Source organism: Pinus tabuliformis, chromosome J (assembly GCF_031772625.1).
Source record: "Pinus tabuliformis cultivar Carrire ecotype Pingquan chromosome J, CPIR1, whole genome shotgun sequence".
Classification (NCBI taxonomy): Eukaryota; Viridiplantae; Streptophyta; class Pinopsida; order Pinales; family Pinaceae; genus Pinus; species Pinus tabuliformis.
In genome coordinates, this window is record NC_142295.1 from 581,839,715 (window position 1) to 581,864,742 (window position 25,028).

General features: G+C 39.7%; 1 protein-coding gene across 2 annotated transcripts in view; it reads right to left on the reverse strand.

Moving 5' to 3' along the window:
* The window catches only part of LOC149228314 (RNA-directed DNA methylation 4-like), a 248,831-nt gene extending 224,713 nt beyond the window's left edge, over positions 1-24,118 (reverse strand). Inside the window, exons 1-3 of one of the 2 annotated variants that reach the window (XM_089378154.1) lie at positions 23,545-24,118; positions 23,320-23,460; positions 21,429-21,517 (exon numbers count right to left, since the gene is read on the reverse strand). In XM_089378154.1, the coding sequence (XP_089234280.1) occupies positions 21,429-21,517; positions 23,320-23,460; positions 23,545-23,680 (366 nt within the window). In that variant the 5' untranslated portion in view covers positions 23,681-24,118. The remainder of the gene's footprint in view (positions 1-21,428; positions 21,518-23,319; positions 23,461-23,544) is intronic. The other variant, XM_089378153.1, reaches the window with a different exon arrangement.
* Positions 24,119-25,028: the final 910 nt, after the last annotated feature.

Consider the following 25,028-nt stretch of genomic DNA (forward strand, 5'->3'; position numbering starts at 1 on the left):
ATAGGTTTGGATAGCAATGTTGAGTTGGCATTGGCCAACTTGGATCTTCATGAGCCAATGCTAGAGCCTGTCACTTTTGATGATGGTGATACTCTTGAGGGGTCGTCCTCCACACCAGCAGATGCAGAGATTACAATGGATACAGACGAGGAGGATGCAGAGGAGAGTAGTGATGACCATGATAGTGATGTTGATTTTGATGATGATGATTGAGGAGATACCTACTACCTTGTGGTTGTTTTGTATTTGCTAGTTCTATTTGCCATTGGCATTGCTAGTCAGGAGTCCTCGAGACTCAATAGCTATGTAACACATTTTGATTTTGATGACTTAATGAAAAAACTGCAATTTCTTGTCTTTCTCCTATTGGATCATTAATGAATCTATCAAGATTGTATTTGTAACATGTATGCATAATGTTACAATTTACAATGTAGAAGCTCGATCTATGTCTGAATTTGTATCATGAATGAGAATTTGTGTAATATGAAATCATTGAAATATCTATTTAGTATATATATATATATATATATATATATATATATATATATATATATATATATATATATATATATCCTATGTGTACTATTTCAGGGGGTCTACATCTATGTTTTAAAACTAGGCCGGTCTAACACGAAATCAGCCTAATTGACCGAGCCATACCCTTGCCCGAACCAACTAGGTCAATTATCCGGTTCAACAGTCGGTCCACTACCAAACTGGCCGGGTTGGTCACCAATTCGGCCGGTTTGTTAACAGACCGACCAAGCTTGACTTAAACCGGCCGGTCTTAGTGACGGGAAAAATTAGAGGGCTAGGCGGAATCACATTTTTTCTATTTAAACTATTTCCTAGCCCCTCTACCCCTCTCCCACGCCTATAAAGGTGACCCAACCCCCTCATATTTCCTCACAGTTATCTCATTGCATTTGTGTGAGAATTTGTGAGGAGTTTGTGAGCAGTTAGAGTTGGTTTTTGGAGCAACGTTGAGGAGTTGTTTTTCGGAGCATCATTTTCCATTAAGGAGTTGGTTTTTAGAGCAACATTGGTTATGTGTTTTTGTTATGATCTCTATATATTACATGTATTGGACAGTGTATTAGGTGCCATTTTGATATAATAGTTATATTCATGAGCATACTCTGATCATATGTTGTCTTCTCTCTATTATTCTAATGCTTTGAGTTTGGAAACATGAATTAAGATCTTTAAAACTATATTTTTTCATTAAAACTTAAATGTTTAAAGTACTTTTTACAAAGACCGAGTCATCGGTATCAACTAGTTTCAAAACATTGGTCTACGTGCCTTGTGTCAGACACTCGAATTTGCGTGTCATGTGTCCCCGTGTCAGGTGAGTTAGGTTTTCAAGATTATCAGATCAATGGTATTGTGGCATTTCAATAGATTATATCATGTATGACGATGACGGTAAGTGATTGGCATTTAATCAAGAGCACCAAGCCCTACGTGTACCCTAGTGTTGGTGGTGTTCACTGTTGAACTCCTTTGTCATGGCCTTAACATAAATGTACCCTTCACTCAAGTCAAAATCATTTATCAGGCATGTTAAGCTTTCTCTACCATATTATAAGGCTTGGAATAGGCCTTTTGATCAAAATTGGGCAATGTTGACTAATATCCCTAAAGAATCAAAGTAGAGCAAAGGCTAGACAAGAGGAGAGGAATCTAGATTCTAGATGGTTGACGCTTGAATTATTAATCATTGATGTACAATGGATGCCATATCTGTCTTGATTTATGTACAAATATGCATGTTTACATATTTTCTACAACTAATTTGGTATTTTGAATGTCTTATTTAATATAAATGCAAAAAAATATAAAATAAAATAAAAATATGTATATATAATAGATGCTTTTGAGGTGCTTTGCTTCCTAGATTTTTGGAAAATGACGCTTCTGACACTTTGCTTCCAAAAAACGTCCCCACTTCGTGCAACATTAATGGGAACCATTTATTCAAGGATTTTGTGCACGTGGAAAACTACCATCATTTGATGATCTATGGGATGATTGTATTTAAGAAGAAACCAGGTTGTAGGCTAAGAATGAACCTCAAAATGAAGAAACTCAAGCCCTTGCTGCTCACACAAAGAAAGGGAAAGAAGGAAGGAATTCAAGAAAATTTGATAAGAAGAACTTTAGAAAATATCATGAAAGAAATCCAAATAGATCAAATCAAAAGTCAAATGCTTCAATCTTGGTCAATACACATCAAAATGCCCTGAAAGAAAGAGGAAGGAAAAAGAGCATGCTTCTACTGCCAATGTCAATGAAGAAGAGAATGATGTAAAGCCACCTCTAAAGAAGTCAAAGGATTTCTTCATCTGAAGAAGTTAACAATTGAAAGATAAGTATTCACCCTCTTTTCTTTCTTATTTTTTATAGTCAAGACTTTATTTTGTAGCCTTGGTGTTTTCTTTCTATTCTTTATAATAAAGGGAGATTTTTCTTAAGATTGTTAGTACAAGGCAATGTAGTAGTGTTAAAATTGGCAACTAGTGCCAAACTCCATATGGGTCACCTTATTTATGGCATCTAATATTTTTCTTGGATTCCTCTCTCCGAGAGGTGTAGGATTGATCTAAAGATCATCCGATTCCGACATGTATAAATGGAGATATGAATTTATTTGTATTATTGACAATTGTCAAGGTCAGCCAACAAGCAAAACAAGCATTTTTACCCCCACTTCATCCTCAACGTGGCATATAAAAGGAAGAGACCTCAAGGCATTATTTCATCATATCATCCTCACATCTCTTTGTCCTCACTTGTTTGGGTACACAGATCTGGGCAAAATCTCTCACACGTGTGAAGGAAGGAGGACATTTCTGTTTAGGGCTGTGTTGACCAGTTTGACCGAATTTTTGAGTTGTTGTTTTGGACAAGCGTTGACCTCTCTTGGACTGCGGATTGGGTGAGGTTGCTTCTCCTTGGCAGGGCACAGATTTGGGCATGCAAACCGAGGTGATCTGACCTCTGGTTTGACCAGCATTGACTGCCCTAGTTGCTAGCTACAGGTTGACTTTTCTTGACCAGCGTTTGACTAGATTTTCGGACTGTTTTGGGCTGATTCATCTTGTTGTTGGAGGCCAAGTTGACTAAGCTTTGACCGAGCTGATTTGGAGGTCAAATCTAACCTGTTTGACCAGCGTTGACTTTGCTGGTTAGGGTTTTTTGTTGCTGTCATAAAATATCAGATTTGTATATTTGTACTATATCTCTCTCTGTTGAACTATTGAAGAATACAAGAAGAATTGATCAAGGGTTTCCCCACATTGGGGTTTGTCCCTGGTTGGTGCCACATTTTGTGTCCTCTTGTCTTGGCTTGTCTTCTATTGTTTATATTTATGTTCTATCTGCATTTTACTATCATGCTAATGTGATTGCTAAACTGGATATTGATATTGGGCTAACTAAGAAATTGAAGTAAATTGATCTTAAGTATAGAACATACCAAAAATTAACATGGTATCAGAGCTGAAGTGAAGACAAAGCCCAAGCAAGAGTGAAAGAGCAATCACCGAAGACAAATGGACAAGGTCAAAGGCGCAATGGGTTCCTCATCCCACTTGCCAGCTAAAGACAAGCTCCGTGAAAAGTCTAACTATCATGGATAGAAGATGTCTCTTGATCTGACATTGGAAGAACAAAGAAGTGTTGGATTATGTGAAGGGTAAAATCCCTGAGCCTCCACCAAATGCACCGACTGCTACAAAGAACAAGTACATCAAGGCTGAAGTCAAAGCGAAGAAAATTATCAGAGACTCCATTGACAAGCGTCTGGTGGCCTACATCTCCGATTTGAACACCTCCAAGGAAACCTACGACAGGTTGGTCAGCATGTTCAAGGTTAGTGACGCAAATCAAATTTTATTTCTCAAAAATAAGTTGAAGGATATTAAGAAGGGCAAAGACGAAGATATTCAATCCTACTTCTTAAGGATCACTAAGATCAAGAATGATCTTCTATCGATTGGAGAAGTCATCCTGACCAGGAACTTACTATCACTACCCTTGGAGGACTCCCACCCAAGTGGTATATATTTAGAACCACTATTTTCAATAATGATCGAATTCCAAGGTTTGAAGAATTGATGTCGAGATGCATTCAAGAAGAGACAAGAATGGTGGAGCAAGAAATGCCTTCTAATAGAGGCAACCCCACTGCTTTCTCCGCTCATTCCAAAAGGAGAAATAATGCAGGGTCTAAAGGTCATTTCAATGGAAAGCTTGGATCAAAGGGTGGAAGAAAGGGCAAGTGCTTTGTTCGCAATAAGTTTGGCCAGTATGCAAGAGAGTGCCCAAATAGAAGGGACACATCACATGATGATGATCACAATCACTCCAGGGGCAACTTCAACAACAACAATCAAAGGAATGGCAGGTTCAATGGCAAAGGAAAAAGGAATGTGGGACATCAAGGAAATGGTCAACCCTCCAAGAAAGCAAGGAACTCCAGGTATGAAGAATCAAATGTTGTGAACAATAAGCAAAAGGAATACTATCTTATATTGGCCCTCTCCACTACCTCTCCTCCGAACTCTTTGGGGAATTGGCTAATTGATAGTGGTGCCTCAAGGCACTTCACCGAGTACAAGGAAGCTCTCTCTAATCTGATAGAGAAGGAGACAAACTTGGAGATTATTCTTGGAGACGATGCCACCTATCCCATGAAGGGAATAGAGAATGTTACCCTTCAATTGAATCAGGGTAACACGATTCATTTACAAGAAGTTCTATATGTACCTGATCTTAAGAAGAACCTAGTGTCCATTTCGGCAATGGAAGACAAAGGATACAAGGTGGCATTCATCGATGGAAAGGTACGTGTTTGGAAAAGGAATTTTAAAGATGCTTTTACTCTTGGGGTTCCGGATTGACATTTTGTATCAAGTTAGAGGAAGTCCATTGGGAGCCATGTCTTGTGACACATCTCTACAATCCGAATATGGCACCGAAGGTCTGCACATCTTCATTATAAGGCTCTTCCCGATGTGAGACAGATGGTGAAAGGTGTGCCCGAGTTCAAAGTAGAGTATGAAGGTATATGTCTGGGATGTGCCGAAGGAAAACTTACAAGGGGACCATTCCCCTCAAGTAATAGCAAGACCACCGATATATTGTAGTTGATCCACTCCGACATATCTGGTATGATGCCCGTAAACTCTTTGGGAGGATACTTATATTATCTCACTTTTACAGATGACTATTCTCACAAGACTTGGATCTACTTCTTGAAAAAGAAGGATGAAGTGTTCACCTGGTTTCGTCACTTCAAAGCCATGATCGAAAACCAATCTGAGAAGAGAATCAAGATATTGAGGACTGATAATGGGACCGAGTATGAATCAAATGAATTCCATGACTATTGCAGAGAAGCTGGCATTAAGAGGGAGACCACAACACCATACACTCCCGAGCAGAATGGTGTGGCTAAAAGAAAGAATCGTACTATTGTGGAAGTTGTTCGTGCCATGCTTCATGATCAAGGGCTTCCGAAGTTTCTATGGGCCGAAGCTGCGAATACCGCCGTGTATGTTCAAAATCGATGCCCTCATCAAGCATTGGACTCCAAGACTCCCAAAGAAATGTTCACTAGTAAGAAACCCGATGTCTCTCATTTTAGAATTTTTGGAAGTCCCGTATATTTTCATGTGCCGAAAGAGAAAAGAAGCAAATTGGGCACATCAAGGAAGAAGGGAATCTTTGTGGGCTATAGCGAAAATTCTAAGGGCTATAGAATTTATGTGGTTGGTCAAAGGGAAGTTGAGATAAGTCATGATGTCACCTTTGACTCTTATCAAGATCAACAACCTTCCTATCCCAAGGAAGGACAAAGAAGTTGACACCGGGAACAGGGTGCAAAAGAGGACGAGATGATGCCAGATGTTGATGAACCTATGGATCCTATTAATCCTCCTCACCAAGAGCCCTCCTCCTCCAAGAGGAGACCTTCATGGCTTAGGGAGACTCTCGAAGATGCCGAGAGACATATTGCACCAAGGGGGACTTTTCGTGAGAGCAAGAAGCCGAACAGGTATCAAGGATACTTGACCGCCATGAGCACTATCATTCAAAATGAACCTTCATCGTTTGAAGGAGCTGTGAAGCAACAAGTTTGGAAGGATGCTATGAATGAAGAGTACGAGTCTATTATGAAGAATGATGTCTGGGATGTGGTCCCTAGACCCCAGGACAAATCGGTTGTCACCTCTAAATGGCTCTTCAAAATCAAGCATGGAGCTAATGGAAGTGCAGAAAATTTCAAGGCTAGCTTTGTTGCCTGAGGCTTCTCTCAAAAGGTAGGCATAGATTATGATGAGATATTTGCACCTATGCCCGATACACCACCATCCGCTCAATCATAGCCCTTGATGCCTTGCAAAGACAGAACCTACATCAGATGGATGTCAAGACCGCTTTCTTGCATGGTTCGATCAAAGAGGAAGTCTATGTGGAACAACCCGAGGGGTTTGAGGTTCATGACCGGGAATCTCATGTATGCAAGTTGAAGAAGGCTCTCTATGGCTTGAAGCAAGCACCCCGAGCTTGGTATGAGAGGATTGATAGCTATCTGATGAAGCTGAGATTCACTAGGAGTGAAGTCGATCCAAACCTTTACTTTAAGGTTGAAGATGATAAACCTCTCATACTAGTACTTTATGTGGATGACCTCTTTCTGACAGGTGCAGACCCTCTCATTCACAAATGTAAGAGGGAGTTGGCTTCCGAATTTGAGATTGAGGACCTAGGACTGATGCACTACTTCCTAGGGTTGGAGGTCTAGCAAAAGCTAGGAGAAATCTTCCTATCTCAAGGAAAATATGTTGTGAAGATATTGGAAAGATTTGGGATGGTGGACTACAAGCATGTGACTACCCCGATGGAACTTAACTTCAAGAAGTTATGTGGTAGTGCTGTCGGACCCGTATTGGGAAATGCTTCTGAGTATCGTCAACTCATAGTACCACTGATGTTCTTGGTGAACTCTCGTCCGGATATATGTTTTGCAGTTAATACGTTGAGCCAATATATGGTTGAGCCTCATCACACACATTGGATTGGTGCCAAGAATCTTCTAAGATATCTTCGGGGCACAATCACTCATGGACTGAGATACACTGCCAGGGATGGGAGGCTGCATGGTTATTCTGATGTTGAATGGGTCGACAGTGTGGTGAATCGCAAGAGCACTTCTTGGTGTTGCTTCTCTTTGGGTTCTACTTTGATATCCAGGATAAGCAGGAAGCAGAATTCGGTTGCTTTGAGCACCGCTGAGGCTGAATACATAGCTGCGAGTATGGCCTCCTGTGAAGTTGTCTGGTTGAGAAAGCTCTTCAGTGAGTTGTTTCGACATGTGCTAGATACCATCGTGATCCTCTGCAACAACCAGAGTGGGATCCGATTATCAGAGAGTCTCGTATTTCATGACCGCTCCAAGCACATCAATATCAAGTACCACTTTATCCGGGATATGGTACAACGAGGAGCAGTAAGGCTCCATCACATTGGGACTAATGAGTAGGTCGCCGACATTCTGACAAAGCCCTTGGGAAAGGTCAAATTCTTGACTTTCCGAGAACGACTACGAGTCGTGGAGAGACCCTCTTATGAGGGTCCTGTATGATATGGACATTGAGCTCTGGGAGCTCCAGGGGGCTTGGGGTACTTCTTGGAGTGATGAGCAACCATAGGGTGAGTGGTTCAGCCTTCCCCTAGTGGTTTGTTGTGTACAAGGTGAGTGATTCATCCTTCCCCTATGATACCCCGTGGCGACATGTAAGCAGGACGAGTGGTTCATCCTTCTCCTGCTGAGACATCCTACCCATGCACTCTAGGACTCATGGGAAGTACCTCTCATCTAGCCAATGAGTAGGGAAATGAGGATAGGGACCATAGTACTATCGATGGGCGCATCGTGTACTACTGTACTCCCTACACTAGGATGATATTGATTTGGGATCAATTGAAACTAACTTTGGGTCAGTAAGAGTGGTATGACACACTCTCTTCATTGGAACTAACTTCGAGTCAGTAAAAGTGGTATGAGACACTCTCTTTTATCTGGAACTGACTTCGGGTCAGTAGAGAATGGTATGATACATTCTCGATCACTTCTTCTTCTTCATGGTTCAGCAATGCATTGATGGCAGAGATAGTACCGATTGGCAAATGGAGTTCTCCCTAGTTGAGAGGGAGTGTTAAAATTGGCAACTAGGGCCAAACTCCATATGGGTCGCCTTATTTATGGCAGCTGATATGTTTCTTCGAATCCTCTCCCCGAGAGGTGTAGAATTGATATAAAGATCATCCGATTCCAACATGTATAAATGGAGATATGAATTTATTTGTATTATTGATAATTGTCAAGGTCGGCCAGCAAGCAAAACAGGGATTTTTACTCCTACTTCATCCTCAACGTGGCATATAAAAGGAAGAGGCCTCAAGGCATTATTTCATCATCTCATCCTCACATCTCTCTCTCTCCTCACTTGTTTGGGTACGCAAATCTAGGTAGAATCTCTCACATACAAAGAAAGGAGGACATTTCTGTTTAGGGCTGCGTTGACCAGTTTGACCAAATTTCTGAGCTTTTGTTTTGGACAAGCGTTGACCTCTCTTGGACTGCGAATTTGGTGAGGCTACTTCTCCTTGGCAGGCCGCAAATTTGGGCACGCAAACCGAGGTGATCTGACCTCTTGTTTCACCAGCGTTCACTACCCTAGTTGTTGGCTATAGATTGACTTTTGTTGACCAGCGCTTGACTGGATTTTCAAACTGTTTTGGGCTAATTCATCATGTTGTTGGAGGTCGAGTTGACTGAGCTTTGACCGAACTGATTTGGAGATCAAATCTGACCTATTTGACCAGTGTTGAATTTGCTAGTTAAGGCTTGTTGCTGTCATAAAACATCAAATTTGTATATTTGTACTATCTCTCTCTCCGCTGAACTATTGAAGAATATAAGAAGAATTGATCAAGGGTTTCCCCACATTGGGGTTTGTCCCTAGTTGGTGCCACATCTCGTGTCCTCTTGTCTTAGCTTGTCTTCTATTGTTTATATTTATGTTCTATCTACATTTTACTATCATGTTGATGTGATTGCTAAACTGGATATTGATATTGGGCTAATTAAGAAATTGAAGTAAATTGCTCTTAAGCATAGAACATACGAAAAATTAACAAGTAGGAAGAAGGAATTTCCTACAAAGGATAAATAAAATAATCTACAAATACCCAAGATTATGGGATGATCAAAAGGAACTGATCTCTATAATAAAGGCAAAGGATAGCCTATTGAAATCAACTAGAAAGTAAATTCTAGAATTAAATTTGGAATTTTGTATATAAGGATTGCAGAAAAATTTGAAGGATATTTGCAAGGAGGCAAGGAGAAAACAACTCCATAAAACTCTCAAAAGATAAGTAATCTTTATCCTTTTATCTTGATTTTACTTCCTTCTCTTACATTTCATGTTTTTCTTTATCTTCTACTCAATAATAATTGTTTCTTTTATGATATCCTGATAAGGTTTACAGGAACATTGATGATATGATCTCTCAAGTAAGAGGGAGTTGTAATGGTACAAAAGACATGCCTACATGACAGAGGGAGTAACGGTAGCAAAGTAACTTGCTTATGGAAGAAAGATGAAGGAAGGATCGTTATCAAAAGAAGCAACCAAGATCACCACATGGAAGAACTACTTCAAAAGGAAGTTAACCACATAAGTTAAGATGAAGGATGGTAAATTTGTACCTGTTGACCACACGTGTCAACAGTACAAGAAGCAAGATACAAAGGAGTGGACAATTTTTCACATATCATTGTCATCATTCAACTTGCAATTTCATCATTATAAACCCAATTTCTGCTTTTATATTGTAAATGATTTTAGTATGACTAATAAGCCATCTAATAACACCTAGGTAAGCCTGTGATTCTTCTGAAAGGGTTTCATCCTAGGGAGTTTTTTAACCTCCTCGAATTACGTGTGTTTGTAAACACGGATAATCGACAGAGTTTTTCGCCTAGATATACCCCAAAGCTAGGGTGGAACTCATCGACGAGGTCTTAGGTGAGTCCTAGTGTTTATCGAGTCTATGTATTTTTCATACTAGATCATGTGTCTTGTCACAGAATCGGGTAATGTCTTGAGGGTCTATGTCATATGTGTATTTCCCCTTCTAAGGGTTGAATTTGTTGAAATTTGGTACCGGAGGACAGGTGGTTCCCTAAGGCTTTGATCTTTGGCCTAGGGAAAAGTGGCCAAAAGAATTTAATTTTTCTCCTAAAGTGACTATAATTTTTATAAAGTCAAATCTAATTTAAAAGTGACTTTAAGTCATAAAGTTACTAAAGTCTAATTTTAAAGTGACTTTAATAAAGTCAATGTAAAATTAGAAAGGAAAAGTGACTTTGGAAATAAATGACTAAGTGGGTCTTTATTAAAGTGGGGTGGATTAAAAAATAGAAAGTAAGATTTAAATGAGCATTTAATCTCAGCCCTAGATCTCAATCTATTTCAGCGATTGGATTTAGGGATTCCCCAAAAGTCACTTAGGGTTAGATTAAAGGAGGAAAATGAGGAAAAGGTCATTCATTCTTTCATGAACAGATTGAGAGAAGGAGAGCAAGAGAGCAAGGGAGATTTCTAGACAGGGAGGAGGAGGCAGCAGCTTGGCACACATTCCAAGGCAACATTTTAGCAAATCCGTACAGCTGAGTTAGCACACAGTGAGAGGCAGATATTAGGCACGATTTTCTAGAAATCCGTACAGCAAATGCACAGAAATCGAGGAGCAAAAATCCGTACAGCAAGTGGTTGTACCTTGGCACGCAAATCGAGGCAAATCCGTACAGCTATACTGCTGGTTTTTTTCCTGCACGCAAATCGAGAAAATCCGTACAGCGTATTTATGTCAGCTTGCACGCTTTTCTAGGCAGACCGTACAGCAGCATTTAAGGCTGAAGTTTGCCACAAAAATCGAGGAGGTCGTACAGCATTTATTGTTGTTCTGTTTTGTTGTTTGCAAGTTTTTCAGTTGGCTGTGAGGCATGGAAAACGAGATAAGTTGTAAAAGTTTGCTTGCTGATTTTTTGCTGAATATTTCTCACTGTAAAAAGCATTTTCCAGAAATAAGAAGGAGCTTTCGAACTGGTTTTCCCCAAGAGTTGTAGGGGGTTTTTCCAGGGTCACCTTGACCAAAAATCACTGTGTTTAAATGTGTTGAATGGCTGTTTGTATGTGTTGATTTTTATATTTCTGCATTTTCCAGCGTTCTGTAAAATTTCCAGAATTTGTGTTTTCAGCAAAATTTATTTTCCAGTTGTTGAATGTATGGATATGGGAATGGGCATTTAACTATTTTGGAGAAATAAAGTGAAACTAAAAACCGGGGTGGGAAATGAGAAATTTTTACATAGTATCGGAGCTTGAGTGCTGAAGTGCAATTTGGGACAACAAGGAGGAAAATTACAGCCTGCTGATTTTTTCACTCAGAAAATTCCAGCAAGCTGATTTTTCACAAACAGCAGTTTTATCCTTACTACAGCAATGCTATTTTTCAGTTTTATGACAGCAAGATGTCATTGGGATTGAGGGTGGAGGATAGGTTGGACGGGCATTCCAATTACAGTGTTTGGAAGGAGAGAATGCAGAGCATCTTTGAGGAGGCAGAAGTCTGGGACATCATGGTGCATACCACACAGAACCCTGTTGTTGTGCCTACTGATGCTACTCAGTTGGCTAATTATAATAAAAAGAAAAACAAAGGTAAGAGACTGATTCTAGACAGAGTCAAAGACCATTGCATTCCTCGTGTGAGAGGAATGAGAAATGCCCATGAGATGTGGACAGCATTGTCCAATCTCTACCAAAGTACCAATAAAAACCGGAAAATGGTCCTAAAGGAGAAGTTGAAGACCATTAAGATGGGCAATGATAGTGCAGCTGGATATCTCACAAAGATTACTAACGTGAGAGATGAGTTGGCAGCAGTTGGAGAGGTCATTCCACCCACTGAGTTGGTGCGGATTACAGTGAATGGCCTCCCCCGTTCATGGATGAACTTTGCTGATGGGGTTTGTGCACGTGAGACCCTTCCCACATGGGAGAGGTTTTGGGATGATTGCATTCAGACAGAGATCAGGAAAGGTCAGCTTGGGGCAGCCAAGCCAGTTGAACAGGATGAAGATGTAGCACTGTTGGCAGGAGGCAAGAAAGGCAAAGGGAAGAAGCAGGCTTCCACAAGCAATGGTGGGGGTAAAGGCAAAGGTAAAGGTAAACAGGATAACACACAGAAGGACTATTCCAAGGTGAAGTGTTGGAATTGTCAAAAGATGGGACACTATGCAGTTGTGTGTCCGGAGAAGAAGAAGAAGAAGGGGAAGAACCAAAGCATGGCAGCTTCAGCAGAGGTTGAGGACTTTGCAGATCGTTTTGACCGGGAGTTTGCATTCACTGCGTGTAAGTCCTCTAGTGCAGGATCACCTGCCACACAGGTTCAGAGGGAGCATGCTTTTCCCTCGATTAGCAGAGCATCTTCGAGTATCTAGTATGTGGACAGTGGGGCTTCACGTCACATGACAAGAGCCCGTGAGTACTTCTCAGAGCTTTCAGAGAGTGGCACTGATATAGAGGTAGTACTCGGTGATTGCAGAGTTGTTAGAGCAGTCGGGGTGGGGACACTGACATTTCAGAGGGAGTCCAAACCTCCCTTGAAGGTGTCAGATGTTCTTTATGTGCCAGGGATGAGGAAGAACCTCATATCCGTCTACACTTTGGAGGACAGAGGATATGAGGTATTGTTCAGGGGAGGACAAGTGTTGATGTATCCTAGGGGCACTCCAGCTGATTCAACTAGAGTGATAGGTGTACGCCATGCAAAGGTGTACAAGTTTGCATTCCAGCCCCTTTTGGCATTGAGCAGTAGTACTGACAGCAGAGCTAGCAGTTCTGAGCTGTGTGAGATTTGGCACCGCAGGATGGGGCATATGTATCATGGAGCCTTGAGGACCTTGCGGGAGATCACTACAAGTGTGCCAGATTTCAGTACTGATCACTTTGATACTTGCAGAAGATGTGTGAGGGGCAAGTTTGCCAAATCCCATTTTCCCAGCAGTGACAGCAGAGCCACTGGGATTCTTGATTTGATTCATTCCGATGTGAGCGGTCGGATGTCTCATGTTTCCCGAGTGGATATGAGTACTATGTTTTATTCATTGATGATCACTCCAGGAGTACCTGGATTTATTTCTTGAAGACCAAGAGTGAGGTCTTCAAGCAGTTTCAAGAGTTTAGAGCTCTTGTGGAGACACAGACAGGTCGGAAGATCAAGTCCCTGAGGTCGGACAATGGGGGAGAGTACAACCTTGGAGAGTTTGTATTGTGCAGAGGCAGGCATTAGGAGGGAGTTCATTGTTCCTTACAACCCCCAGCAGAACGGGTTTGTGGAGAGGAAGAACAGATCCATCGGAGGGGTTGCCAAAGCCATGCTACATGATCAGGGGTTGCCATTGTTCTTGTGGGCAGAGGCCTGCAACACAGCTGTTTATTTGCAGAACAGGAGTCTGCATCATGTCTTGGGGCACATGACTCCGGAGGAGGCTTTTTCTGGGAAGAAGCCTGATATTGGTCATCTTCGTATATTTGGGTGCATTACATACTCCTACATACCCAAGGAGAAGAGGACCAAACTAGAGCCCACCACAGAGAAGGGTATCTTTGTGGGCTACTGTGAGACCTCAAAGGCCTTTCGAATTTACATTCCTGCACAGAGGAAAGTTGTTGTCAGGCGGGATGTGAAGTTCAAGGAGGACAGGGCCTTTAGGAGGTCACGGGAGTTAGAGTATCTGAATCAGCCAGACCCTCAGTAGCAGTTGAGTCAGTCGCAGGGATCCAGTGGGCAAGGATCAGGTGGATCTAGAGGTACATCTATGAGGATGTCAGGTCCGTCAGTGAGCAGTGGCTCGCTGAGCCAGAGGGGTGGTGCTCCAGGCAGCATGCAGAGCAGTTCACAGAGCAGTTCACGAGGGAGTCCACTGATGGACAGTTCACACGGTACCTCAGCTTCTACAGGTTCAGGTGCAGGCAGGAGGACAGCAGACAAACAGTCAGGAGTTCAGGCTCCTGATGATGATGAGTAGGAGGAGTTTCATTCTCCAATGGGAGAAGTACGCTCAGGGAAGAGGAAGCCCAAGTGGCTTCAGGACACCTTGAGAGATGCAACATCTGTTGCTGAGCCTAAGAGGCCGGTCAAAGAGAGTAGACCCCCTGAGAGGTTTTGTAGCTATATGGCAATGGTTACCAGCATCCTTGACTCTGAGCCTTCTAGCTATGAGGAGGCAGCTAGCCAGCAGGTCTGGAGAGAGGCCATGCAGGAGGAGTATTCTTCTATCATGAAGAATGATGTTTGGGAGGTGGTGCTGAGGCCTGAGAGCAAATCTGTGGTTACTTCCAGATGGCTTTACAAGGTAAAGCATGCTGCAGATGGCAGCGTTGAGAAATTCAAAGCAAGGTTTGTGGCTAGAGGATTCTCCCACGTAGAGGGAGTTGATTATGAGGAGACCTTCGCTCCCGTGGCTCGATATACTTCGATCCGCTCCATTATATCGATAGCAGCAGAGATTGGTTGGAAGATCCACCAGATGGATGTGAAGACTGCATTTCTCAATGGCTTCATACAGGAGGAGGTGTACATTGAGCAACCACAGGGCTTTGAGGTGCATGGGAAGGAGTCCCATGTGTGCAGACTGAAGAAGGCCCTTTATGGCCTGAAGCAAGCTCCCAGAGCTTGGTACTCCAGGATAGATACATACTTGCAAGGGATGGGTTTCACAAAGAGTGAGGCAGATCTGAACCTTTACTATATTGTGATAGGTGAGGAGCCTCTCATTCTGGTGTTGTATGTGGATGATTTGGTCATTACAGGTGCAGAGAGACTCATAGAGCACTGCAAGAGAGATCTTGCGGCGGATTTTGAGATGAAGGACATCGACTTTATTCATTACTTTTTGGGTTTGGAGGTGTGGCACGAGGAGGGGCATTTCTTCCTGGGGCAGGGGAAGTATATTGTGGACATCCTTGGCAGATTCCACATGGAGGATTGTAAACCCATGTCGACACCGATGATCACCAACTGGAAGAAGCTTCATGCTTCGGATTCCGAGTTGGTGGATCCCACAATGTACAGGCAACTGATTGGTTCCTTGATGTATTTGGTCAACACTAGACCAGATATTTGTTTTGCAGTCAACACGATGAGTCAGTTTATGTGTGAGCCTAGGAAGGTTCACTGGGTGGCTGCAAAACACATTTTGCGGTACTTGCAGGGGACAGTGGATTATGGTATGGACTACAGGCAGGGGGACGGAGTGAGATTGGCAGGTTATACTAATTCTGATTGGGCAGGTTGTGCTTCTGATAGGAAGAGCACTTCAGGGTGCTGTTTTGGGTTGGGTTCGGCAGTAGTGTCATGGTTCAGCTGGAAGCCGCAGTCAGTAGCATTGAGTTCAGCGGAAGCAGAGTATATGGCAGCCAGTCTAGCTAGTTGTGAGGCCATCTAGCTTCGCAGGATGTTGTTTGGCTTATTTGGTCAGCCGTTGAGACCTTCAGTTATTTACTGTGATAATCAGAGTTGCATTAAACTCACGGAGAATCCAGTATTTCATGACAGGTCAAAGCATATCGAGATCAAATATCATTTCATCAGAGACTATGTTCAGAATGGAGCTGTGAAGCTTGAGTATATTCCCACTGATGAGCAGGTTGCAGATATTCTTACCAAAGCCTTACCACGGGGCAAGCATGACTACTTCAGAGACAAGATGGGTGTGGTGAGGAACACCTTCCTCGGTAAGAGGGAGTGTTGAAATTTGGTACCAGAGGACAGGTGGTTCCCTAAGGCTTTGATCTTTGGCCTAGGGAAAAGTGTACAAAAGAATTTAATTTTTCTCCTAAAGTGACTTTATAATTTTTATAAAGTCAAATCTAATTTAAAAGTGACTTTAAGTGATAAATTTACTAAAGTCTAATTTTAAAGTGACTTTAATAAAGTCAATATAAAATTAGAAACGAAAAGTGACTTTGGAAATAAATGACTAAGTGGGTCTTTATTAAAGTGGGGTGAACTAAAAAATAGAAAGTGAGATTTAAATGAGCATTTAATCTCAGCCTTATATCTCAATCTATTTCAGCCATTGGATTTAGGGATTCCCCAAAAGTCACTTAGGGTTAGATTAAAGGAGGAAAAGGTCATTCATTCTTTCATGAGCAGATTGAGAGAATGAGAGCAAGACAGCAAGGGGGATTTCTGGACAGGGAGGAGAAGGAGGCAGCAGCTTGGCACACATTCCAAGGCAGCATTTTAGCAAATCCGTACCGCTGAGTTAGCACATAGTGAAAGGCAGATATTGGGCACGATTTTCTAGAAATCCGTACACCAAGTGCACAGTAATCGGGGAGCAGAAATCAGTACAGCAAGTGGCTGTACCTTGGCACGCAAATCGAGGCAAATCCGTACAACTGTACTGTTGGTTTTTTCCTACACGCAAATCGAAGAAATCTGTACAGTGTATTTATGGCAGCTTGCACGCTTTTCTAGGCAGGTCGTACAGCAGCATTTAAGGCTGAAGTTTGGCACAAAAATCGAGGAGGTCGTACAGCATTTATTGCTGTTATGTTTTGCTGTTTGCAAGTTTTTCAGTTGGCTATGAGGCACGGAAAACGAGATAAGTTGTAAAAGTTTGCTTGCTGATTTTTTTGCTGAATATTTCTCGCTGTAAAAAACATTTTCCAGAAATAAGGAGCTTTCGAATTGGTTTTCCCCAAGAGTGGTAGGGGTTTTTCCAGGGTCACCTTAACCAAAATCACTGTGTTTAAATGTGTTGAATGGCTGTTTGTAGGTGCTGATTTTTATATTTCTGCATTTTCCAGCATTCTGTAAAATTTCCAAAATTTGTGTTTTCAGCAAAATTTATTTTCCAGTTGTTGAATGTATGGATATGGGAATGGGCATTTAACTATTTTGGAGAAATAAGGTGAAACTGAAAACCGGGGTGAGAAATGAAAAATTTTTACATAATTAAATTGTAATATCTTGTAAAAATATTTTAGTGCATGGTTACTCATAATTAGACACCATGGCTAAAGTATTTGAAGGTGGAAAAAATAATTAATCCCCTCTTAAGTCTTTTAATTAATTTTTCTGGCAAAAATAAAAAGAAAATAATTAGCCAAAAAATTAATTAAATTTGAGTCAAAAAAATAATTTGAGAGAAATTAAATTCTCTCCAAGTGGAAAATTATCAAAAAATTCGTGGGTCAAAAAATAATTAAATTTTGGAGGTCCTCCACCAAGGGAAAAATGGATTTTTTAAGAGAAATTGACCCCTTGGACCTTGGTGGTTAAGTCAAAGTGAATTTTTTGAGGATATTAATCCAAAATATTCCTTTTTGGATTATAAAAAAGGGGTTTTAAGAAAAATTTGATTTTTTCCTCGAAATTAAAAATTATAAATCCAATCAACGATGGAGATCAAGTAATTTCAATTGAAGATCGATGGATGGGATTATTTTGACGAGAATCCAACCAACTAGTCGTTATTTTCCACTTGGAGGGGTTTTCTTCTCTCATTTTCTATATAAGGAAGCTAATTCCCGGGAGAAAGGCGTTGTGCCTCCTAGGGAATTAATGGCATGCAAAAGTTTGCTCCTTTTCACTCTAGACAAAGGATGCGCACAACTGCAAGTGTTTGGAGACTCTTTGGTGGTTATAAACTGGCTCAAATAGATTCAAGCTTGCAGGAACATTAGATTGATCCCTTTGGTGAACGATTTGTTGAGTCTCAAAATGATGTTTGCATCCTTCTCTGGTTCACACATCTTCAGGGAAAGGAATCGTATAGCGGATCAGCGCTCTATCGGAATCGGGTTTATGGCAAGTTGAGGAGCAGCGTCAGGGTGTCAGGACGGTGGTATATATCCAGCCTTACAGAGGCCCATTCCAGTGAACCCTTTTTGTTTTTTTGTTTTGATCAGTTTTAGTTACTGTAGGTTTCTTATGGCGTTTTTAGTTTTTTTGTGGCACAGGGGAAGTTTGCCCTAGTCTTGCATTGTCGTATGTTCTGGATCATTGGAGACGATGTATATCTTTGGATCGACTGTTTATGGCAAGGGATCGTTCCCCTTCTTTTTCCTGTATGCACTGTCGTGTGTATTTGCAGCGTGTATGTAGCATTCATCGCTTATGAATAAAAGTTACTTTTTTCTCCGGGAAAAAAAACGGTTGTTTGGCCCTCAATCCCTCCTTGAAAATAACCACAAGCTCTTCTCCTTCCTTCTCCAAAAGCAAAAACACAAAAAAAAAAACCAAAATTTGCTTTCAACCCTGCAGTCGCACCTTCCTAGTGACTTTCTTAGTTGTGGCAAAAAAAAAATTGAAAAAAAAAGCCGTGGTTTTTTCAAAAGCGAAAAAAACACAATTCTTACTCATCAATTTTTTTGGGAGGTGGGGGGGTAAAAAATTGGTGATTTCGCCAAAAACAAAAAACAAAAAAAAAAAAAAAAATTGCGATTTTTTGCTGATTTTATCAACACTGCTTTATAGTGCAACCAATCAGATTATTTGGCACCCCAGCCCTTCTATAGTATGATAGAAATATACTCCCTTAGTGTATGACTACCCTTGGACTACTAATTTAACAATTATGATCATATAATTCAGGTTGAAATACACTTGTGACTTTGAACATGTTGGCATGACATCATTTTTGGTAGCTAGACAGCTAGTTTAAATTCTTCTCAAAGTAATGTGATTGTGATCAATTTGTCCTTAATACTTATAGATACAATGTCAAACGAAAAAGATCGAAATAGAATTATATCACCTAAGACAACTTCCAACTTGCTGGAATATTACGACATGCTCACATAGTTGAGTCCCACCAAAAGCTTCATCAAAACAACAACATGGCTCCTCACAATGCAACAGACATGTGAGTTGCAAAGAACACTAGCAAAAGGTGTCACAACTAGCGAAATCAAAGGCATGACGATGGGCACTCTACTACATACAATGACAAATTCCCAACCACCCTAAACACCATTTCTAGAACAAACACTCATATTCAAAGAAAGAGTTGGGCTAGACTATAATGAGATGTTGCACAATGGATGACGACTCATCCCTGAACATGATGATAATTAGCATCCTCCCACTTTTTGGTAATCCCAGTCATATAGGGAAATATTGATTTATCTTAATGAGAATGATAATATAGCAGTTTTGGCACCTCCCATTAATGGGGATCAAAACATTTGAGATATTTTTGACTTTTTGGCACTCTACAAATTCTGTAATTTTTTTCACCATGGACCTTAATTCTTGAACTTGAGGTGGTTCCAATGTTCAAATGGTCGTTGGTTCTAGGTGGTTTTCCACCCTTTTTTTGTAATGCGTTGTACCATAATGTCTATTTAACAGAAAATTGAACCTTTTTCAAAAAAATACAAAAACTATTGAAAACCATATAAAAAAACCAAGAGATAAATGAAGAGAACATGTTGCACACACAAAGCTTTCATTCAATGCCAGGATATATAATTGATTGTCTAGTAAATGGTCCTCCACAAGAAAATCAAAGAACTTAAGAACATTGTTTGCTACCTCTATCATAGGTCCTAACTATAGAGGAACTGATTAGGGTTAGCAGTCAATAACAAGTTAGGTATTTGTATACTGTATCTTATTTTGGTGCTCTGCACTTCTTAATGGCACTTTTATCTCAACTAATACATGATTTAACCTTGAATTTTTTAGCAACACAACCTCAACTCTTTGTACCGATGGTAGCTAGACTAACATTGGAGCATAAGGGCCTGAGCAACTTACCAACATTGGCAAAGAACTATACAATACAAAGAACCCTAAACAAGGAAAAAGAAAAAATGATGGCAGCTAACACCACCAAGTACTCTGTGACATGTAGCATCAGAAGGCAACACTTGTTGCCAACTTGCAAATCTCCATGTGATTTCGCTGAAGTTGGTGACATGAGATTATCTGATATCAGATTAACAAGACTAACATATAGATCAAGCATAATCACAAGCTTAGAATCAGACCATACAAATGAAAATGACAACTGATCTTAGAAAAAAAGAAGTGCAAGGTAGAAGTAATCAGAACATGGTCATTAGGAAAAATATCATTAACACAAGCAAATCAGGTTCCTGCTTAGCAGATTGAACCTCCACAATAGGGTTTGAAGCTTAATGCAGTGTCAATCACTGCTACAGTATAGGCTCGGCATAGAACACCAAGGAGAAACAAATCTGATGACAACAAGAAAAGATCAATCTTGGAGAAATGACATTGGCAAAAACAGCCGGGGAACAGCAACTTTATTGCAAGTTGGAAATATTGTCAACAATGAACAGAAACTTGACGATCAGTATTTGCAATGTAATGGAACAAATTTGGATCCTCGTTATTACCACTAAACCAAATTCAATTCCAAAAGAAAGACTTGAAAACCATTCAAAACAATAGAAGGCATTCGCACTAAAGGCCTGCCCAATTGCACTTCATATAAAAGTACTTGAGCAAGAGAGGTTCAAATCCTACCCTGTAATTCACATCAAAATCAGCACTGGAACAACAGCCATATCTTATTGACCAATCAACTTGAAGAGAATCACTAGTTACACTTCATACAAATTCCTATGAACAACATAAGAAATTCTTATCACAAGTAGAAAATAAAGCAAGTATGTCAAAAACAAACTTATAAAAGCAAGCATAAACGAACATCTGTTTTTCACAAAAACCCTCTATACTTGGACAACAACATTCCCGAGTTACCTAGTTCCCAAGTGACAGTTTTCATCATATCTATAAAAACCTTGTCAGCTAAAGACCTCCTCAAGGTTAGATATTCCAACTCAAACTTCTCCAGCAAATCAACCTAAAGGCAGGCATTACAATAGGCTCACTTATAACGACAATTCCTTCTTGATGTTTGAACTACAGACATATTAAAACAGAAGAGGCTCTTAGATCTTGTATCCGAACTAGTACACAAGAGTACAGCTTAGAAAAATTACCATAAATCTGAGTACAGTTTAAATGAATTACAGTAAATCTAAGTACATAGCTAATTTTTGCTATTTGATGGTCAAGGAAAAAAAAGAACTTGATAAAAGTCACTTAATACTATGTCAAATAACAAAGCAGTTTTCCCAGAAGACAGCAAGAGTGAAAATCATTAAACTGATAAAACAAAACACCCCTGTTGAAGAGGTGTCCAATATTAGTGTCCAAAAGTAGTAGTAAATATGCAAAATTAAGTGTATTTATAAATAAGCTCAAATGCAGGAAAAAGGCAATCTACTCACCAAAATTGACTCTAGGAAACCTTTTTCTTCATCTGAGGGGCTCACTGTCTCCACATGGTGAAACAATAATTTCCTCCTTTTTGCCATTCCTATAATCCCAAAAGAATGACTAACAGATTAATAGCTCCCCGTTATTCATCACACCGAAATAATATTGCTGCTAAACAAAAAAGAAAATTACTAAAGGATACTGCAAATGAAGCCTTGTTAAGTTCTTATAGATCCATCTCAGTCAAAGAGAGCTTCATACATGGAGATTGTTTGTTTCTAACATTCATTGAAAACTTTTCTTATCGGACCAAAAAGAGAAAATGGAAAGCTAGTGATCTATTAAATCTTAGTTCTAAGGTCAAGAACTCGTATTAAAATTTTCCCAGTATTCTGAGGTTTCACATGTTAGAGGCTAACGGCATGGGGTACATCTAAGTATTTAGGGTAACTCCGCATCTTTTCATGAGCTGAGTACCTGGAATTGTATATTGTCCATCTCCAAGAAAATTTTGGTTGCATCGTCTACAGTCATCTACCAGTTTCACAAATAAGGTTCTTCCTAATTCTGGTAGTGATGGTATCTAGACATTACTGCATTTGTAAGTTTCGTTAATGTCATTTTTTATAGTAAGACATGCCTCAAAATACTACAATGTGTCCACAGCCTCCGGCGTGTCAACGCAATAACTGGTTTTCTGTCCTGTTTCATTTTTCTTTGACATCATCATATAACATAAAAATATAGAATAAGATTTGACATTGACTGGAATTACAACTGATAATGCCTACCTCTACAATCAAAACAGGGTACAGAGTTCTTCTTTTTCCTCACCCTCTTTTCAATAGCCATTGTACCAAAGTATCTCAATCCTTCCAAACCTAATCAAGTTCATGGCATAAAGCCAGGAAGGACTGGCAGGAGTTTACACGTTTCTTTCAATCTAACTGTTCTTCTTTGGTCTTCGTTTTAACTAGTACTTACTGATTATGCAAAAATTGCGATGCAATGCGCAATTATTGCAATATTTTCATTGCTTTCAATCTCCCCAAATGCTGAATTAATGGCGCTGTGAAACTTCTCTTAAATGAACGTAAAAGGAATTTTATATTGTTCCGCTGGCTTGTCTGACTTTTCATATATCAAAATTCTTCCTAACATCTAATAGGTTTCCGTTTAACTTTTCTATCGAGTTGTCACTATCATTATCGCATGTTTAGCAGCTAGGTCAATTCTTCTGAACCGCATCTGTAAAAGCTTTCAATGACATGTGTATGCGGATCACCTTTTCTATGGTTTTGGAGATACTGAAATTTTCAGAGGTGTCCTTGAATCAAGGAACTGCTCAAAAAATACATAATTCCACATGTTGGAGAAGATACTACTCTGACTAAATGTTTTAAGAATCTTTGAAAACAATGGACATCCAAAGTTCCTCTGTTGAATCGGCCTTTTGGAAAATCATACACTTTGATACATGAATAAACCCTGAATCTCTTTTCACAAAATCCTGCTCAGAAATATTGTGAACGATGTCCCGGGGAAAGATATAGCAATTAGCATACTTTGTCTGGACTAACAAAGTGGCAATGGTAACAAATTTCTTTGTCATTGCATCTACAAATATAACATATCCCAAGGCATTTGTATTGAATTCCATGTTTTAAATTTTTTCAGTATTATTATTTACATGCTACCTAAGTAAGCAAGCACGCATTGCCTCTGCTTCTTACTTGCCAGGCCGAAACAGCAGGATGCTGAGAAAAAAGAAAATGGCAATACATAAATACAAAATCATGACACAGGGTGTTATCTTTTTCTTTCTGTGTTTTCTAAAAGATGGGGAATTTTATTTGGTGGTAGAATAGAAGCGTCAGACACAACGTCATTACAAGGGCTTACCTACGCCTTCACCTTTCCCTTCTTCTTCCCTTTGACCTTGATCCTGGCCATCCGCCAGTGATAATTGAGCCAGCGTGAGACCCATCTCTTCATATCTCTCTTGGTGCTTGCCCTTGTGTGGTCTCTCATTAATCTCCAGCCCTGAACATGGCGTCCACTTCATATGATTTCCATTCCATGGCAATCATTTTTGTAAGTGGAATAAGAACAAAAGAAGTTACTTACAGAGGGCATCAATTGGCGCCTGCTGACGTTTTCTTCTCACTCTCACGACCACTTGTTTCCCATCATTACCATCATCATCGCGGCAGTGGACAGGAAGGGTAGAGGAGGAGCTTGCAATTGCACTTGCGGTTTCCATGGTAATCAAAATCAAAATGAAAATCAGAGATGGATGGAGCCAAATTCAAGTTCAAGTCGACTGCATATAAAACCCTGGAATCATAGGAATAGTTGGACAAGAAGAATTGCTCTGTTTTCCCAGCTGCCACTTCATATATTTTTATATCTTCGTCGCTCCGTTTTCTTTGCTTTATAAAGCAGCTACAGAACAGCTGCTCGGAGTCAATTCGGAATTCAAATTCACTCTCTCTGCAGTCTCCACGTCCTATCCGCTCCTCGGGATTCGAAGGTTCAGGCTCGCCTCGACTTGGCGCCGCATGTGTGATTTCTCAGTCACCCGACGTATTGTAATGTTGAACATATTCATTGCACGATAGAAATGCACTAATGGGCGAAATTTGTAAACCAGGTTTCTAACCGATATTGGGTCCGTAAACTCTGTTACTCTATTAATCTACTCAGAGTCACTTGTTAACTGTTGCATCAAACTTAAGAGTAAATGACATGAATATTTCTTTTTTTCTTTTTTCTTTTTTTCTTTCTTCCTTTTCTTTTCTTTTCTTTTTTTTTTTTTTGCGAAAACTAGGTATTTATAAGGTATTTGGGATAAGGAGTCCAGCGAAAGGAAAAAGTATTATATTGAAGTATTTAATTTCACTTAGAACAAAAAGTGTAAAAAAATTAATATTTTTTGGAGAGTTAAAATTTTTATTGTTTAGTTAAGGATTAATTCTCATCAACTCTGTTGTAAGAGGCTTGAAAAGGCCAAAAGAAGTGTGAGAAGAAAGAATATGTACTTTTTGTTTTTTCCGAAAAATGGAAACATAAAACATTTCATTTTAAAATGTGAGGCCTTCAAAGACAATAGGCAAAGTTATGCATATATTCTGACCGCTAGCTCTTGGGATAATCTATTTAGCCATGGGTTTATCTAGACGCTGGGAGCATATTATGAGGCTTCACAAGGAAAAGCGCTGAATACATCCATTGAGATGAAGAAGCAATCTGTGTCATAGACTATCTTTAACTTTATAGACCTTAAAATAATTTTCTTTCTTTCTTTTTATGTGAAAATGTAAAATTATATATATTATATCTTAAATTTATTTATTTCTTTCTTTTTTCTATATAATTTAATAAATAAATAAAAATGGTTAAAATATACATATTCTATCTCAAATTTATTCATATATATTAAGTACTCTATCTTAAATTTATTCACACATACGTTAAAGCCAAGAAAACAAATCCTTAAAATATTATTATATATTTTTATGATCATTCTATTTAGTGAGAAAGTGAGAAAATCCATAATAATTATTAGACAAATTATAGGATGAAAGGTTAAAAATATTAATATATTTTTA